Source organism: Larimichthys crocea, chromosome X, assembly GCF_000972845.2.
Source record: "Larimichthys crocea isolate SSNF chromosome X, L_crocea_2.0, whole genome shotgun sequence".
In the NCBI taxonomy this organism is placed as follows: Eukaryota; Metazoa; Chordata; class Actinopteri; family Sciaenidae; genus Larimichthys; species Larimichthys crocea.
This window is the reverse complement of record NC_040020.1, coordinates 10,869,077-10,888,862: the sequence shown is the minus strand read 5'-3', so window position 1 is coordinate 10,888,862 and position 19,786 is coordinate 10,869,077. Positions and strand designations below refer to the sequence as shown.

The following is a 19,786-nucleotide window of genomic DNA, read 5'->3' as shown; positions in this document are numbered from 1 at the left end:
CTTTTAACTGTGACCCACCTAGAGGAGAGGAGTGAGCCCACACATTTAATAACAACAGGGCATTCATGTGCTTTTTTTTAGGTACAATGCACAGTATCAGTAGACAGTGTTTAAGGGTTGCATTAACATTTCGTGTCTTGGTTTAAAACGACCATGTCTAAAAGTTCTGAGTTTTAAAAACAAGGAAAAGTCATAAAGACTGATTATCATCGCCCCTGGTAATCAGACAGCACAACACCAGGTTAATTAAAAATCAAATGACAATAAAATTAAAAAATAAATAATCCACTGGCATGGTTAAAACATTAACATCACACATGTGGGGGAAAGAAGTTAAAAATCAGTCAGTGTGTGACACATTCATACTTAAGAACTTTGCATCTGTGGTCCCTATTTGGCAAAAGGAAGAACGTGTTGACTAGTTGTCTGCTACATTATCAGCACAGACTGCACAGTAAGGGACTTTAAAACATTCTTAGGTATCAAGTACTAAAACCCATGGAAGGAGGAGACTTGGTCCAAGGTGTCGTTTAGTTCAGGTATAGCAGCTGAGGTGAGAGGAAGAGTTAGCTAAATAAGCTAGTAGCTACATTTTGAGTGTGTTCAGTTCATTAGTAATCATTATTCAGGACTTCAAGTTCTTACAATTTCCTCTTCTTGTGCAAATCTCGTAAGGAAGATGCAGAGGAGACAGTACTGTCCAGCCACCAGAATGTCGTACCCTTAGTTGTAAGTGGCAGAAGTCATTTTCTGCAGCATGTTCCTCTGATGTGAATCCAGCCTGACTGAGCGGAGCTTAGAACAGCCCCCTCTGCCTTGCTACCCTGGTCAATGCAGATAGCTAGTGTTGTACTGAAAGGAAGCCATCTGGACCCGATTGCGCAGTCTCTGGACTTCCAGATCCTGGAAGTGGTCGTCCTCATCATTCTCAACGATGATCTTCTGCAGTTCGCCAATCTCGCGCTCCATCTTGGATCGTAGCTCTCGCTTCATCTTCAGCAGAGCCTGTAAACAATGGCAATGTTCTTCACTTTAAATTGTTTTTCAGTTTTCCAGGAAAAAAAGTGAGTAATCTGCATGATTATGCTTTAAAGTTACAAAAGGGATTACCAAAGGGGAATCTGTGTCTCTCTTCTACAGTCATGGCACCCTTCACTATGTCTCACGCAAAAATGTTGCAATTATAAATGCTTTGGTATTTTTGTGTTTATTTCTTTTGTTTGCATTGAAACACAAAAAAGCGAAGAAAAAAATACAAATCTAAGATATTTTAAACACTTTGGCACCCTCAACTTAATATTTGGTAGATTTTTGGCCATGATTGTATATTGTAGCCATTTGTATTTCATAATCGGTAAAGGTTTCATAATAAATACAGGTTTTACCTTTTCTTGAGCTTTTTTCCGAACCTGGATCTCCTGTCGCTCTTGTGCAAGTTTTTCAGCTAGTAGTGAAAACTGAAAGAGAGAAAGCACTTTATACTCACTTGTGATTTATAATCACACAGTTAAGGCCATTTTAAAACACTACAAATATGTGTACAACTTCACGTTTCTTACAAACCACACTGTGTGTGAGTATATTTGTCGTACTTGGTCTTTGTAGTAGTTCTCCATGGACTTGATCTGGTCCTGGTGTCGTCTCTGATGTTCCAGCCGTTGCTCCCTGGCGTAGGCTTTCTGCTCTCTCAACCGGACTTTCTGTAGCTCCAAACCCTCTTCAAACAGCTGCCGAAACATCTGTACACACACAGAACGCACATGGGTCATTATGACACTTAAAAGACTAAATATACAGTAATTCCATCTTTAGTGAATATCACTTATCATATTGTGTTCTCCTCTTAAAAACAGCCACAGAAATATTAAAATGTAAAGACTTTTTACGGCAGGGACCACTAAGTTCTAGTAGTCTGTTGTCACGGCCTTTGTCCTAGAATTAGACTCATCTCTACCCACCCTCTCCTCCTTGGTGCGTGCCCTCATTAGGCGGGCACGGTGCTGGACATGGTAGTCATTGTGGTACTTCTTGGCACGTGCTATCTGCTGCCTCTGTTCCCTCAGTCTGTTTTGGGTTGACTTCTGCTGCTGGATGCGCTCTTTGAAGTCCCTCTAGAAGATAAACATTTTAGCTTCTAACTGCCCGGCTTGAGATAATAACAAAAATGTATGTCCAGAATAGACGGGAAAAGTCTGTCTGTATGTGGGCGCATGCTATTTTGTGCACTCTAAACATCCATTGTAACTACTGTTGATAATGTTAGTACATGTGAAGGAATCTTTTGAGTGTTATGCTCACCAAACGCCTGTTGTGTTCTTGGTCTTTGTGGATTATATTTACCAGCAGGTCATGTTTCCTCTGGGCTTCCTCCACCTAGCAGACAAGCAGTTTCACATATTCATCCATCAATCCAGCCATTCACAAAATCAAATCCAGATTTTGGTTGTGACTTGTAATGTCCAGAGTCCTACCTGGCTGTGGAGTTTGCTGCGACGTGGGGTATGGTGCGATGACAGAGTGTGGAGTCTGTCCACCTGCTGCATCTGCTGCTCCCACATCCGACCCAGGGCGTGAGGAGAGATGTGAAGGTGGGGCAACTCCTCCCGGAGCACAGGGAGGAGGTCATTCTCCTTAACCTTCACTGGAGCCGGGGGGGGGGGGGGCAAACCAGAACATTACCAGCATAATCAGAATATAGACATATCGCGTTATTTAATCAGTTGTGATAATTTAATATTGTATGTGACAAAAACAGGAAATCCCTAATATTTGAACTGCCATGCAATCCTAAGTGTGTGTCTCTTCTTTAGGAAAAACTGATTTAAGTTATATGAAGACACCTTTTAGTAGTAGCATAATACAACCCAATGCTATGGGTAAAAACAAAGTTGTGTATAAAGTGGCACATAACTGTGCTTTTTAAATGTTTTGCCACTTGTTTGATCATTAAAGTTGTATAACTAAAGACCACACCTTAAACAGATTCTCTATCTGCACCTTAAGCACTTAAACACACCTTGTCTGTTCACTTCCCCTTTGACCCAGTTTTCCCACGCCTTCTCTCTCATTCATATACAGGAACCACTCAACTCCCTCCTGGTCATCTACTGTCTTCCTGATACAGGCCAACACCGGTCCATCATTGACCCTGATTTCTCCTCTCATCCCTTACCCTCCACTCCTCATCATTCCTACAGTACATCTTCTTGGTTCACCTTTATCCACAATGTAAATCTATATCCATATCAGTGTGGTCTTTGTTAGTGAATTTCCATTTTGAGAAGTTTGTTTATTGTTCTCTAGGAGAGAATATCATAAAGTTTTTATCCATATTTATATCTGCAACTAACAGTTATTTATTATATCTAGCTACATAATGGATTTTCACAGTTTATCCTGACCTGCTTACCGTGTTCATGCGTGCACACTGGTTTGCTGGTGGTGAAAGACAGACTCAAGTTGTGGCTAGACTGTCGTGTATGTAGCGGAAGGGGTGACTACATACGGCAGGTCGGATCATAAACATCCAAACACGTCTACCTGAGACCTACAGCTGCAGGTGTGCGATAACAGGTAAGGCTGCAGTATCCTGAAGGGTAATTCAAGCTACTGTTAATTAAATTAAGTCAACTGAAGCAATAAATTAATCTTTGCTTGTCATAAAGCGGAGCTGTACTACTTGCAGAGCAATGCCTACATGTACCAGAAGGCATTGCGCACAAGCTTTCTGGCGCGTGCGCTCAGCCTCCAAACACTGTCAACCGCTAAGCTCGTAAAGATGGGCGTGTGTACGCAAAGTTTAGAAAGGCGTCACAAATACTTAATACATTTCCGCCAGAAAACAGACTAATTTAATTGACTGGTCTAGTTTTATCGAATCTATGGCGCATCGCTTTTGTACTTGGTTGTTGTAGTCCACAGGACGAGTTTAGACTAGGCCCCCTGCTGAGGTGAGTCGATACATCAAACACCAATTCCCACAATTCCTGTGGAGCGACCGCAACGTTGGCTCGCGGAAGTCTCTTAAGACAGGAGGTCTATCCAGAATTAAAATCATCACAACTCGTTTGATTTTCAAAAGATTTTCAGGACGTTTGGTTTGTAAGAAATGTCAGACATGCATGTTTTATCTTATGTAGCAAGTAACATTTCTGTATAATACTGAGGATGAACTTGGCCTATGTAATTAGTTATTAGTAGTTAATGTTTAAGATCAATGCACTCCAGTTTCTAAGTATATTATATTTTGTTACTGCATGTAAACAGGTTGACATATTGTGCATTGATAAAGTGTATGTTGTACCATCAGGGATTCACTGTTTCCTCACTGGTTTACATCTGAACAATATTATTGTGTGTGCAGTTAACACAGATCAGAGTCCTCTGGACAGGACAGTGACTGCCCATCTATCGTCACTGCAGACACAAGCACAGGCATCAGGGAAAAGACTACACTTTGTCTGACCATTAGATGGTGATATTTGGTTCAGAGAGGACATGTGCTTTCAACCTGTGCAGAACCAGAAACACCTCAAGCCACTGACTGTTGGAGGCAGTTTTAGCTGCAGGATTTATTGTCATTGATTTGAGCAAATAATTTAACAGCTGGCACGGCACCAACCGACTGTAGACTTTACTGTCCAAGTGTTGGCTAGACAATATTAGCTGAAGTTGAATGTGCAATGATTAAATCGATTGTTGTTCCCTAAAGATGTGGGCTTACAGTAGATGGTGCAGTTGGGGGAAATTATTACATACTACTTGTAAAAGGTTGGCCCCAAGGAACATTCTTCTAACCCGTTATATTATCTGGTATTTCATAGCTGCAAGACACCTGGGCAGTAATGGACAGATCTCCAGACGAGGTCAGAAGGACAGGTGAGTTGATGATCTCTTGTTCGCAGCATATGTGAGTAATTAATGATACAGGCGCTAGAAGTAGACACAGTTGAGCATTATGGTCATGTGCTGCTGTGGTGTTCATGACTGTCCATGTTGCATCAACAAGTTTCCTCTGTTGATGCAACATGGACGATCAGTAAGCTACAACAGGTCTTATGACACGTGGAAGAGAACGCAGTGCTAATTTGTGTCCTAATTTGTACACAAAATATTATTATGAGGATCAAGCTTTGCTATTTTACTATTATATAAACAAATCAGTTTTATTTCTGTTTACTCCTCCTGGAGCATGCTTGACAACATTTTTCTGATGTTCATAAGCCTGGTGAAGAAAGTTCATCTGGCTGCCAATGTAGTAAAATTGTCAAATGGAGTCCACTCAGTTATAAATTATGTTTTTGGTTTTAACTTTGCTTGAAATTTTCTCTTAAATGACTTTGATTTCTTTCAAGGTTTAAGTATTCCAACTAAAAAGATCATTTTAACTGACCAAAGCAACATTAATTCACAGGCATTCAAAATGCACCTGAGACATGCACTGCAACCACCGAGAAGTAAGTGAACAAATAACTTTGACCATGTTCCACTGATGTGCAAACAGACCTGTGATCTAGTACATAAATTAAGAGCATTGTTACACCCACTCTGTTTACAGTGAGGCAGGTTAAATTCCTTGTATCCTTGTGTATATATATATGATCCTATGTCATTATAATTTCTCAGCTCTCTTTCTTGCCCCATAACAGACAAACTCTGCAGCACATTGTTGATGAGGAGGCCATCCTGCAGCTGATGAAGAACTGCCCAATGTGCAACAGAAAGTGCCGCTGCAGCAAACACACCCGTGGACCATACTTGATAGTCTACCAGAGTTGTTACTTCTGCCATTATCAGCGCAAGTGGGCCAGCCAGCCTGAGGCTAGAAATATGAACACTCATAAGACACGCTCAACGTCCAAGAGGAAACTTCAGCCAAAGGATAAGGTGTGTGCAAAAGCCGAGGCTCAGTCATCACAGCTTAGTAAGAAAAGCATTTCTGAACACTCAGTCTCAGAGGCCCACGACCCATTAGAGACCTGAGGAGCCCAACTCTGCAAAGCACAGTTGTGTTGTCCACAAAGCAACGCAACTAAATCAATGTATGAAGGCCTAGAAGTAGTTATTACTTACTTGATGGAGTTTTCCTAGGTTCATCCTGCCATCTCCGACCCGGTGTTGCTTGTGCATTACGTTGTGACCTATGCTGGGCCTTCGTTCTAGCTGGGGACAGTCTGGGTGATGGGGAAACGTCCCTTAGTATGGCCTCTCTGTACTGTCGCTCCTACAGACACGCAAACAAAAGAACTGTTAGAAAACTGGGACAAGTTGCCCAACAGTCACAAGCACTTGGTATTTCATTTGTTCTGTTTTGCTTATTTTCCTCCAAGTTGAAAGTGTTATTGTTCATGTTATTATGCTTATATTGCTGCTTGTTTAATAGTTGCCTGCAAACAACCAGTTGTTATTTACCCTTTGTCATTTTACATCAAATATATGTCAACCTTTGGATTCTGTCTGTGTTTACAGTGATTAGAGAAAAGGTTCCAGTAAAACAACATTTATATTTTTATAGCAAAAAGTTGAATGTCTGTCTTGAAGTCTTTACTGTGTTCTCACTAACTGTGTGATTTTCTGTTAATACATTAAAACTTGAATACTAACTGAACAAATGTGCTTTCACAAATGTATTATATATATGTATTAGGGCAGCGCAGGTGCACGGGTTGATATGATTGTTTTATTTTTTACAACCTTTATTGTCTTTCTATTATCTTAAGGTTGTGACTGATTTGTTTCTAACACTCACAATTATTTTGAAGTAAACTCATAGTCAGATCAGATGTAACAGTTTCTGAACTCCCTGTCTGATGTGATGAGAGCCCTCATCATACTGAAACTATACGAAACATTGTACAAATGACTTACAGCTTCCTGAGCTTTGAGCCGTGCCTTGTGTAGATCTGCCCGTTCTTTGTCTTCATATCTTTTCAGCTCCTCCTCGTAGGCCTTATTCTCCAGATACTGAGAGAGAGTAAGTGATTTGAATGATTAAAGAATAGAAACAACCGAAAACAATCGAGCAAATACACAATGTTTTAATTTACCTCTTGATAATAACACTCTGATATATGATACATTAAAAAGGAAAATCACTAAAAAAAAACAGTGACTATGTCCACACCCTGCCATGTTTCCTGTGAGACGGTCTTGAATGTCGCTCTTCCCGCCTTGAATGATTAGAAACTGTGAGGTTGGTTTGTCTCCCATCATCTAGACTCAAGGCCTCTGCCATGGCATCTTCTAACTGCTCCTGCTGAGAGCAAGGGACCCGCGGTGGGGACGGGGATAAGGAGCGTGTGCGGTGGGTGGATTCTGCATCTGGTGGTCCTGAAACTAAGAAATGTTACAATAAATATTACATTTTTTTAATTTTTAGAAACATTTCTTCACAAGGAATTGTGGATTTAAGAGACCTATAGGTTAAAAATGAATTTGTAGCGTAATTAGTAATACATGATGTTAGCCATGATGTGTGTGTACCTGTGAGTTGTCTTGGAGTCCTGCGACACTCCATGATACTGTCACTGTAGTGGGACTGCTTGTCCTCTTCTCTGACTTCACTAGACTCTCCACTTTCACTCAGAACTCGTTTTAGCATCTACAGGGATTACACAAAGTATATTGTTGCAAGAATAAAAAGGACAACACAGTGATACAAAAATGTCTTGAACGCACTCTGAACACGAACAGAGACACACACACATACACGAAGGATTAAAATTACTTTTACTTGGATAAAGAACATTCAAGATAATGTGCTGTGACCTTACACAATAAACACAAATACACACCTGATCGAGTTCCTCAAGTCGATGGGAGAGTTTCTCAGATATGTGATGCAGCTCCTCTTCTGCTCTCTTGTTCTTCTGTCTGCGATGCGAAAGAGGCTCCTCAAAACTGTCCTCCAACCTGCTACTGCTCAAGAAGACATGATACAGCAGAGATAGACGGACAGAAAACAAAGCATCACTATGTTGTCTCCGCATAAAATGAGGAATGACATACTCAAATAAATGATTATTCTATAGCTTCCTACTGAAACTTCATTTCTCTTACCTGTGGCCTGTCCTATCTCTGTGACCCATTCTTCTATCCAGTTGTCTATGTGTATAACTTAGCTCCTCCGCATCTTGATCTTCCTCTTCAGTGTCTAGAGGAGAACGAGTTGTGGCTGCCATCTCATCCTGCAGGGTGAGGAAGAGGACATCTGGCTGGGTACGGAATAAAACCCTCCTGGGGCCTCCATTGGTTGGCTGAGATCAAACAAGAAAGAGAAAAAAACAGTGTGGCATTTGTGAATTAAAATGAATCTACACCCTCTAACATAGAAGAGGGTGAGAAGTTGCTGTAAACCTGGTACATGTGAATGCTTGTTGTTCTCTTACCTCTAGTGCCTCCCCCTCCACTTCTGCCCTGGCTCTGTGCTGACTGGACTTCTCACTCACAGCTAAAAATTGAGCAAAACATGACATGAAGTCACACTTGAAGTCACACTTGACTTTACTGCTATACAAGCATAGTAGAACAGAACAATTTGCTAGTTGTACAGTTAAATAAACCAAACAATCAAACCACTTGGCATTTTGTTCTAAATAAGAATGAAGGTGTGTTTTTTTAAACTCACCTGGAGACTTGAGATGGGGAGGAGAGTGTAGCCCGTTGGTAACAACTGTCTCAGCTACCGGTCTAGAGGTCTGTGTAAGGAGAATAGTGAGATAGTTAAAGTTAGAGGGGGAAAAGGTAAGAAGAAAAAGCCAACTCGAGGGCAGAGGCTATTACCATTGACAGAATTTGTAATTCAATCTTCAACATCAATCTGCAGCTCACAAAAGCTACATTTTAAAAATTATCCATGAGAGAAACAGTAGAAACCAGAGACCGCACACAAGGCTTTAAGAACACACCGACACTAACGATAGGTTAACTTGCTCTAAATCTTATGTAACGTTCAAGCTTAGTGGCTGTTGTTGTTGTGTACTCTCAGTTATTGACCCAGCCATAAATTAAGCTGTGTCAAAGGGCGACACAACCCCATCATTTGCATGTCAAGACCTGCTGTTAGTTGTGCTGAGGTGTCAGTCAGTCAGACAGCATCACCTATTTTTTCCTAAAATGTGATAAATAAGCTGAAACAAGAACAAAATCGCTTTCCATTGGTTGCAGATCTTTCTTTATTTCTACTAATAGGCTGATCTCAGTGAACTGTGAAATATCAGAATGGACAGTGGACATTCAAGAGAATATAGCTTTAAATGGCTCTTTAGACATTTGGATAAGTGATTTTAGGACAGTATTGTCCTGAAGAAAAGTCTGGAAGGTATCAGTGAAGTAACTCCTTGTTTAATTTATTTTGAATGAGTCAGCATTTGCTCATCCTTCCTGTATTGTCCTGGAATCACTCAAATAGGAAGTGAAAGTGTGTGTGTGAGTGTGAAAGAGAGACAGTCGTGAATAGCTGGCTCTATAGAAACATATCTCGTTGCCCCTGGGTCTTTGTGAAGATAAAGTTTGCATGTCTGTTCACACCGCATGCAAATAACAGCTAAATCAACTGTGAAATGATTAAACATCATCATACTGGATCACAAGGCTACCTCTGTAGTGACATGAACTGCTTCCTCCTCTGTGTGCCCTTGGCTGAGGCTCTCAGCTGTGGGAGGTTGGCTGGACGAGTGTAGGCCTGTGTTGGGTTTGTGGGGGGTGTTGCTCTGGTTTGGTGGCTGCAGGGCAATGGCTGAGTGCAGCGGTTCAGTCTGTGGTGCGCCCTGGGATTCCTGAAGACCAGAGGTGCTGACTGCGTCTGAGTTTTGTGGAGGGACAGCCAGTCCAAACAGATTTATTACACTTAACAGTTCGAATCTTCAATAATAAATTAATCAAAATATGAATGATAACTGAAAGCAACATGCTGTGACAGAGCAGGCGTATGCACGTAATTATTTTGGTGGTGATGGTGGTGCCTTGTTTGCCAAACACTAATTGAACTGATTAGTCAGGATGGACTGAGCTTGCATGTTTCACCTTCTTGATTGGCTGCGAATGTGCGTGCTGAGACTCCCAGCCCAATGAGCTCACTAGTTGATCCCATCTCCTCAGCGTTCCAGGAATGGAGGGAATGTTTACTGGAGTGAACAGTGGACCTGAACAATAAGACAAAAGCACTTCATGTTAAAATGATCAACGTTTACTGGCTCTGAATTCCTCATACCACAATCTATTCACTCGTAACTGAAACTGAAAAGAAGTCATGAGTGCTCAGCACCAAATACAGTAATGTTTTTAGACATGTTAAAAAGTCTATTTCAGGAGTTTATCATATTGCTGAAATCGTCACAGCAGAGGCCTTGACATCTACAAAGGTGTGTCCTTAACTTACACCACCATCAAAATACGCAAGTTATATAATATAATATATTTAAAGTGTTTCCAAAACATGTTTATGGCTATAAGTAAATTCACATGACAACCATCGACTAAACAAATGAAAAACACACAGGACATCACTGTTTGACAACCAGCTACTAATCCCTTTATATTTACACTACTGCTTAGAGTTAGCCTAGCTGGCTGTTGTGTCAACAGGATGTACAGCCTGGATCTGCAAAAACACTAAAGCAGAATGACATGATCAGAGTCATGTGGAACAAACCTGACTGTCAGGTTGTTTTGGTTTAGTTTGTGGGAGAGCTCAGACTCACTCCATCATGCATGCTTTTATCCTGATAAAAGAGCACCGTGATGTGTGATGTGAAGTGCATCTAGCTCTTACGCTCCACTCGAAGACAAAGATGCTCCGTCCAGTTTACTCTCCTTGTTATCTGTGGCATTGCAGTTTGTTGGCTCCTTAGTTTCAGCAGGCACGTCCTCATTGAGGCTGTCAGACAGTTCCTCTGAAAAAACACAGAAGAAGAAGAGAAATTATGAAAGAAAAACAGAACCAACGACAAAGAGAAAGCAATACTTGTGATTACAACATGTAATGAGCTTCCAGGAAGAGGAACAACTTTACATGACCTTTATTTCAACACACTTAAAATCCACTGTTTGTCAGGCCTTTTATTCTTTTGGTTTGTCTTAATCTGAGGCCAAATCCAGCAAACACTAACTTAAGTACTAAACACACACAGGCATAGCTTGTCACTGTTAAACACTGAAGATAGATACCACACTGCGCCACTGTGATCACAGATCAGATTAATAAACATTTCAGCCACTGAAACATCACAGTAAACACACTACTTCCTCTTTTGTACTCAATGCTGATTTCAGTATCGTACAATCGTCTGGAGGGGACAAATAAAATCAACTCACCACCATTCTGTGACTCCTCGCTTATCTCTTCCTTGAGATATTCCAGGAGGCCATCAAATATTTCCAGGAGGTTCTTGATAGACTCGTTGTCGCCTCTGACAACATTTTCTCCTGCAAACACACAACCATCCTCAGGTTTATTGTCAGTACTCATCGGTTTTACTGCTGAAGACATTGTATTGTTGTTGTGTCTCTGTACACCTTTTAAGAAGGTAAGGAAATTGGGCGATACAGCCCACCTAAAGTGACTTGAGGGTGAAATTTTCTACCATCGCAAGTTGATCCCAGATAAAGTTTTGCTCTTCTTTTATACATGCAAACGAAATAATCATCATACCTGTAATGTGTGAGAGACTGATCTGAAGGTAATCCAGGGACAGTGAATCAATGACAGACTGAACATTATGGATGTCATCCTCTTGACTGCATGGTGCTGCAATGTAATCTAAACAAACACACACAGGCGACATGAATAACCAAATCATGTATGAGACACATAAACATGTCAAACTTACAGAAAAATGTACTCAGACACTTACTTGAACACTTAAAGCTTTAACATTGCAAACATGCCATTGTGAGACGGTTTTCATGTTGTTGAGCTCTTTCCTGCATTGTTAAGTACAGGAAAGAGCTCAGGCACATTAACAGTCTCATGATGGCATGTTTGACGGTCTTACGAAGAATTCCTGACATACTAAACACACTCAGGGGATCGTGCTCTAAAACTTCACAGCTTGTAAACCTTCAGTGTTTTTGGCCTTGTTAGAGCTGAAAATAATGATTATATTCATCATCAATTACTCGCCTGATCTTTAAGAGCCACGTGATAAAAAATAAAACTGATTTCAGCAAAATGACTTGTTTTGTTTGTCCAACTTTGAAATTATATTCAGTTTATTATCACATTAGATAAAAAAAGTAGCAAATAATCACAAGTGAGAACCTGGAACCAAGGAAGATTTGGTAAATTTTTGGTTAAACAATCCAAACAACTGATTTCTTATGAATATGGTTACCTACCAAGCAGTTGCATTTAACCTTTGGTAGATCTATATTTTGCTCGGTCTTACCTGGAACTTTCTCCCCCAAGATGTTCTCGTACAGACCAATGAAAACATTTGCATCACAGTCAGTCAGTTTCCTCAGCCTCAGGTTTATGTGACACTTGCTGAGTAGATCATTTGCCACATCTACCCAATCTGTTGGAAAAGAGGGAACGGTGTTGTTCATGCTTAACAAAGAAAGTTCTTAGACAGTAGTCCTGGAGAACAGAGGCTTTAAAAATGGGAGGAGGTATTTTCCCGGAGGGCTTGAAACAGTTTCGTGGGAGGCTCAGGGATAGAAAAGCCTAACTGTGTGTGATCTGGTTACAGATGCAGTGGTTTTAGGGAATTTTATTGTTTTTCACACTTTGCCAGAGTCAATAACTAGATTAGGACAGACTGTTATTATTTTAAATGTCAGAAGTAATGTCAAACAACAACATTAGGCTATCTTGGTTTAACTGTTGAGTATCTATGGGATCAAATAACAATCATGAGGAGGTGGGGGCACCTTATTCCAAGCTTTGCTCACAGTGTCAGACATTCCCTGCTACTGTATTATTAGACTAACAAAAGTAGAGAGAGTAATGAGGGAGTTAAACAGAGGGAAATCCCTACATCTTTGCTTTTTACTGTGAATTTATGTGAAACACTTCCACAATACTGAAACATCAGTGTGCCATGTGTGAAGAATGATTTGTTGTGAGCTCATTTTGGTGACATTCACTGGTCATTTATTCAGGTTACAGGGGTGACAGCGTTGTTTCACTCATCAATGCACACCGGCGGTAAACTTCGGTTTGGGAGCGGGGAGTCTCAAACACACCAGCTACAGCCAAAGACTGCCGAGTTTAACGACGTACATTACGTTATTAAACAGATAGTACCGGCGGTTATGGATCTGGGGTGACAAAACAACAAGAAAACCTTTGTCCAAAGCTACTTGTCGCCTCTGACGTGTTTTACCGCAACTTTACCGGCTGCGTTAACTCAAAGGCAGCTAGCCTAACGTTGCTAAGTCGGTCTGTTTGCTGCCGTCGTCAGACAGCGTTGACCTGTGAGCTCTGCGTCAGGACTCAAACATGTAGTCAGGCATGTCAGGCTCGGTGACAGCAGGAAATAACTCGGTGGCTATCGATAGCTAGCTGTGAGTTAGCGTTAACTACGTGTCGTTAGCTTCCTCCGGACCGGAGCGCTGAGTCCGGGCTGCCTTACCTCTGTCTCCCTCCTGGGTTCCCATGAAACAGCTGTCGACGAGAGGCAGCCGGAGCTCAAAATCCACGGACGAGCTGATAAGTAGTGTTGTATAATCCAGAGCCCCGAGCCTGGCCTGCTTAGTTGAGGTCAGTTGTGTTGTTGTTGTGGGTTTTAGTCGCAGGGAGAAGCAACTATCGGCTCTCATTTAAAATTGAAGTCTCGTCTGATTGGACGATACACTCATTCTTTGTTTCCGGAAGTTCTCTTTAGTGAGCGCTTATCGCCCCCTGCTGGTTACTGTGCGCCCCTGCGCTTAAAGGAGCCGTACGTAAGACAAAGGTCCTCAACCCTTTTCAGCCCGAGAGACAAACTGAACAAGGACCCCTCGTGTAATTAGGGCCCGAGCACAGCACACTGGGGCGAGGCCCTGTTGGATTTTGAACGCTGAACGACGTTTAAGAGTAAATTGCATTTTCGACGGCCCATATCCCCCCCAAAACTCACGAAAATTTCCCTATCCCCCCCATGTCAGGTGTAAAATTTCGCATTTTGGGGGTCTCACACAGTGCGCATATGGCTCGACAGCGCCACCTAGGTGTGCGTTTTTGGCGGTGCCCCTCGCCACGGTTTCATCCACGTGTACGAAACTTTGTGGGAGTATGTGACATGCCCAGACGCACAAAAAAGTGTCTTGGTGCCCCAGGCTACAGTAAAGCGTACGGCGTCCAATTTCTGTCAAATTTGGACTTGTTTTGGCCTCATTTCCAGGGGTCGCATTTGAACGAACTCCTCCTAGGGATTTCATCCGATGTGCTTGAAACTTGGCGTGTGTGTTCTCAAGGCCTCGGCAATAAAAAGTCATCAAAACTTTTTATCAGAGGGCGTGGCCGTGACGGCGCGTCAAAATCAACGCTGCCGATTTTTTCGAAAAAAAATGAGACTCCATTTACTTTTGGGCTGATTTTCGGGCAAAAGTGTGCGGCTATCATATACTTTGTCAGAGCTGTCTAAAACTTGTTATGGTTGTTAAGACCAATAGTATGCACAATTCGGATGCATAATTAATGAGGGGGCGGGGCAAAAGCGCTCTATAGCGCCCCCTGGAATTTTTCTTTGGAACAGCCCCGCCACAGTTTTTGACACAGAATTATGAAACTCAGCCAAATTGTAGAACATGGCAAGACCTACAAAAAAGTTAAAATGAACAGGAAGCGAGATATTTGAGAATGAAAACCGCCATTTTTGCTGTTTCGAACTGGTTGAGAAGGGGTCATGTTTGAACGAACTCCTCCAAGGGATTTTATCTAATTCACTTCAAACTTGGTACTTCCTGAGTAAAAGTTATCAAAATGATGAATTTTGAGGAAATGGTGTGGGCGTGGCGCTCTATGCACATTTCCACATGCGCACATTTCGACACCTATTCATATTTCATATTCAAAAAAGATAGATAGATAGATAGATAGATAGATAGATAGATAGATAGATAGATAGATAGATAGATAGATAGACTTTATTTATTCCAAGCTGGGAAATTACAGAGCAGCAGCAGCATTTCACACTGTGACGATAGACAACAACTTAAGAATAAAAATATAAAGAACAAACTATACTTAACAAAATATCAAAATAGCAATAGTAAATAAAAATATATTGTACAAAAGTATATGTAGCAGTTTGGCAGTATTGATTTAGTGCAGGGAATGCCAATGCCAAGAGCTATTCGTCTTTGGATGTTCACTAATTCATCCGATTGGAGTGAAAATGCCTCTGCTGTTTGTAGTTTCTCAGTTATCCGCACCCTCACATTCACCATTATTTTGGTAAAATTGTCAATTATTATGACAAAAATTAGTTCACTCGTTGAAGAACCTCTGAGGACACCCTAGGAGTCAAAGACCCCTGGTGTAAGATTTGGGGGGGTTTTTTGTTTGTTTTTTACAGTATAAATTTGTACTTTACCTCCACACGTCTGCTATATTAGCTTTCCTTCAACTCATTAACTACAGTAGTAAGGAATTAAATGATCATACATGTATACAATCGCCTTCAAGGTTCTATTCAAGAGTCCAAGTAAGCAGTCACAGTGTTACAGTGAGTCAGTATTGTTGCGGAGAAATTGCTGAAGTCAAAGGTCAAAGGTGAGGTCAGGAGGGAAGAAAGTGTTCAGGAGCCTCTGATGTCTTATGCTGTATTATTTATTGACGCTTGGCCAAGGAGAATTAGAGACACTCTCAAAGTACATCAGAGTGAGTCAGTATGAGTTTTACCAAGGTCCTGAAACTGAAGCAGCTAAATCGAATTCAGCCACCATTCAGTTCAGTTTGTACATTTCTTTTACATGTGCTTTTCCTACCCAACCATTACATGTGCTGGAATAATTCCCTTCCCCAGGCTTATATCTTCTATACTGACACACTCACTCATTTATGAAATTAAAAGCCCAGACGGATAGAGAGATACATTAGGTGAGCAACTGAGCTGTAATAGTGTGTTCAATTTCTCAAATCTATATCTATGCAATTCTTTGTAAGTCTACATGCAGGATATCTATTTAAAGACCAACCTTTACAGAGACGTCAGCGTTAACAGATATAAATCTGCGATACAGCAGTTTTCTCTTAGCAACATCAACAACAACAACAGTGGTCTTATACCGTGTGGTGAAAACGACACCATGTAATGTAGGGACTTTCTAACAACAGAAAAGAATTTGGAAGTAAATTTCTCGATAAGACGAGGATGCATATAAATAAACAACAATATGGTAGAGTGAAGCTGAAATTATGTTAATATGTTAAGCAGACAACTGTGTTTATTTTGGTTGCTTAGATGTTCTGAACTCTGTAACAAAACAAAAACCATCTTTCAGTAGAGCAACTTCAGCCAGCGTCATAGAAAGGCAAAGCATCTACGAAAAAATGATCACAGGTCGACCTAAAGGAAAAGAACCTGGCCAATAATACCAGAAATAAGAACCTCTGACGGCCACAACAGTGAGAAATTTAGTTTAGTTTAAATATGACTCAGTGTTGACGTGTTATTATTAAAATCAGTATACTGGCAAATTGAGTTGGTGCATCTAGGATTAAATGAATAATGAATAGTCATAAACACAAACTAATTTCCAGTCCCAAAGCTAATAACTAACTAACTGCATTATATAACATTTTAATATCGCTTCATTTAAAGAAATCTGTAAATGGACATGTTGCACATTGAACACACATTAAAATATCATGTAATGGAAGTAATAAAAAAAATAAGCTGTTGATTGCAGGAAGGAGAAGGTTGGTAAAGACGTCGTACTGATGTTGATGACACTTTGTGTCAACACAGAATTTTAAAAAAGACATCCGTCTCTATTTCTCTAGATCTCTTGTTCTATAATGAATCCATAACATATAGTGTACAAACACTTCAGTCAGACAAAATTACAGAGCTGTAATTAGACTGACATGTCAAAATGTCTCCTGTCAAATAATACACACTAGCTTGTGTGTTTGTATGCCTGTGTGTGTCTGTGTCTATACACAATGATGAACTGAACTGGGCCCTCAATAAATTATAAAATAAATATGTAATAAGTTACCTAAAAGCTTTTTATTTGTTTTCTTCCCACAGGTGGTGGTTTACAAAACGAATTAAAATTTTTGATTGATCTAACCTCAGAACAATTTTCCATTTTTCCTCAGACCATTTTAAATGAGCTTTGGCCCAGAGGAGATGAAGGCATTTCTGGATCATATTCACATATGACTTCTTTACATGATACAGCTTTAACTTGCATTTGTGGATTGCACGACAAACTGTGTTCACAGAAAGTGATTTCTGGAAGTGTTCCTGAGCCCGAGTAGTGATTTCGAGACTCATGCCCATTTTTAATCCAGTGTCGTCTGAGGGCCTGAAGATCATGAGCATCCAGTTTTGACCTTTGACCTCGTCCTTTGCACACAGGGACTCTCTGAATGTTTGATGATATTTTACACTGTAAATGATGGGATACTCAAAGTGTTTGCAATTTTACGCTGAAGAACATTTTTCTGAAATTGTTACACAATTTTTTGACATAGTTTGCTGCAGATTGGTGAACCTCTGCCCATCTTTACATCTGAAATGCTCCTTTTATACCTTATTATGTTACTGACCTGTTGCCAATTAATCTAATTAACTGTCAAATGCTCCTCCAGCTGTTTTTGATTTGTGCTGTATACTTTTCCAGCTATTTGTTGCCCCGGTCCTAACTTTTCTGAGATGTGTTGCTGCCATCAATTTCAAAATGAACTGATATTTTCCATGAAATTATAAAATATTTCAGTTTTAACACGTGATATGTTCTTTATGTTTCATGTTCTATTTTTTGGGAGAAAAATTACTAATATTCACATTTTTTGGGGTCTATCACTTTTTTTGTCCCACAACCCTCAGGATCTTTTAAGAAATTTAAAATGAATGCCTTACTGCGTTCAAGCTCGACAGGGATGGCGCATTGCGAAAGGCCTTGCTTGTGCAGCTCAACAATCCTGTCAGATTCAAAGACAGAAAACCTTTTTGCCTTTGCCATCAGGGGGTCATGACAGCGTGAATATCTAATAGAAAATGACATGAAAGTCACACATGATTTTGACTTTTTAAGTTTGTGGTCTTAAACTTTTGATCAGCTGATAAACGTTTAAATGCAGTTTTCAGTATCTGATCATCTGATTCTCTGACAGACTGATTTCACTCTTTTTACATACTTGTTCCTATTTGCTGTTGATAACCACCAGATCTGCACCTCTTTGCAGACAGTCATCTCTACTCTGTTGTAGTGTGGTAAGTGTGGTTGAAATATATCCAACCTTGTTGAATGAAGAAATCTGTTGATGTAAAAAAATCCCATTGAAAAAAAAAACATTCAAAAAGAGGTCGAAGAACATATTCATAATGTTTCTTTCTCTTTCTGTTTCCACGACATAACGGTGTATTTAGCTTCATCGTCATACTCACAGAAGGTGCTCACTTTCTTATGGCCTCAAACTTAATCAGTCTTGCATCTGAGAGAGCAGGAAGATTTACTTATTCTCATTTGTTTCTGTAGTGAACACTGGCGTTTTTGAATGATGTGTGAATTAATTTTACACTTTAAATTTTCAAACCTTAATTGTTGTTCTGCGTAAAATTGTTCTTCCTTCACCCCATTCACCTCCTGCATACTCCTCATCCCTTCACTACTACCATCAGTGTCTAGACTTCTTTAAAGATTATTTTTTTGGCCTTTTCAAGCTTTGTTTTGATAGAGACAGCTGAAGAGTGACATGCAGGAAAAAGCCACAGGTTGGATTCAAACTCGAGGCTTCCACAGCAAGGACTGAGCCTTCACACACGGGGCGACTGCTCTACCAACTGAGCTAAACACCACCCCTGTGTCTAGACTCCGTTAAGGGGGGTTTCCGGTGCTAATCATAACAACATCAATGGCTCTAAATATGATGACGCCACGATGGAGTCTAATCACCAAAGACTTTTTACATTTTCCACCTTTATTATGCACATGTAATGTAGCATCAGGGAGGTTTTCACCGTCCAAAAACATCTCAGATTCCTCTTTTACAAAAACTCACACAGATGTAAGATATAGTTGCATAATGGAATTTTCTGCACTAATCTAAAAACTGTTTCTTCTGTTCTCCATAGTAGGCAAACTCACTTCTTTTCCTTGTCTTGCAGACACTTATCATTATCACCTACCTTTTTACGTCCTGACTCTCGTTCTTGCTAACACAGGCTTCCGTTACAGAAAAGAAGTAATAACCAGGGTTCACACATGTATCCATATAAATATTTTTGTAATGTTATATATTGTAATGTTACACAATTAAACAAATATAAATATATCAGATGACCTCTGTGATGTGTACAACGTAAATACAAAATCAAATCTAGACTTTTTCATAAAATTGCTACAATTTATTCACAAGAAAGATAATGGATAAACATGCCCAACCCCAGTTGGGCATCATCAGGAATCATCAAAAGCAAAAATCAGGAGCAGGACAGTACTCAATGTAAATTATTTATTTATGCACATGACTTTCAAATCAACAAGTTAATTATTCCTGATTAACTCTGCATCAGCCAGTGAGCAGCACCAACTAATAGCAATTCATTGAGTGTGCCTGCAAGCACTATTTACTATTCCCCATACTTATTATTCTTACGTATCCGAGGAATTTTGGCGCGCTACTCCT

At 40.3% G+C, this 19,786-nt stretch overlaps 1 protein-coding gene across 3 annotated transcripts; it reads right to left on the bottom strand.

Moving 5' to 3' along the window:
- Positions 1-13,808, bottom strand: LOC104933563 (centrosomal protein of 95 kDa). 3 transcript variants are annotated; one of them, XM_027283312.1, is made up of 21 exons: positions 13,575-13,808; positions 12,387-12,515; positions 11,651-11,758; positions 11,314-11,424; positions 10,772-10,892; positions 10,024-10,142; positions 9,597-9,802; positions 8,627-8,696; positions 8,388-8,449; positions 8,059-8,255; positions 7,794-7,917; positions 7,483-7,600; positions 7,124-7,329; positions 6,868-6,963; positions 6,073-6,223; positions 2,472-2,641; positions 2,299-2,373; positions 1,959-2,111; positions 1,593-1,739; positions 1,386-1,457; positions 1-1,005 (listed from the first exon to the last, which is right to left on the bottom strand). In XM_027283312.1, the coding sequence occupies exons 1-21, from the start codon at positions 13,759-13,761 to the stop codon at positions 829-831; spliced, it is 2,799 nt and encodes a 932-aa protein (XP_027139113.1). In that variant the 5' UTR covers positions 13,762-13,808; the 3' UTR covers positions 1-828. The 3 variants fall into 3 exon arrangements, with proteins under 3 accessions (XP_027139113.1, XP_027139112.1, XP_027139111.1); XM_027283311.1 differs by having other exon boundaries at positions 7,124-7,335; positions 7,794-7,914; positions 13,575-13,807; XM_027283310.1 differs by having other exon boundaries at positions 7,124-7,335; positions 13,575-13,806.
- Between the last annotated feature and the right edge of the window lie 5,978 nt (positions 13,809-19,786).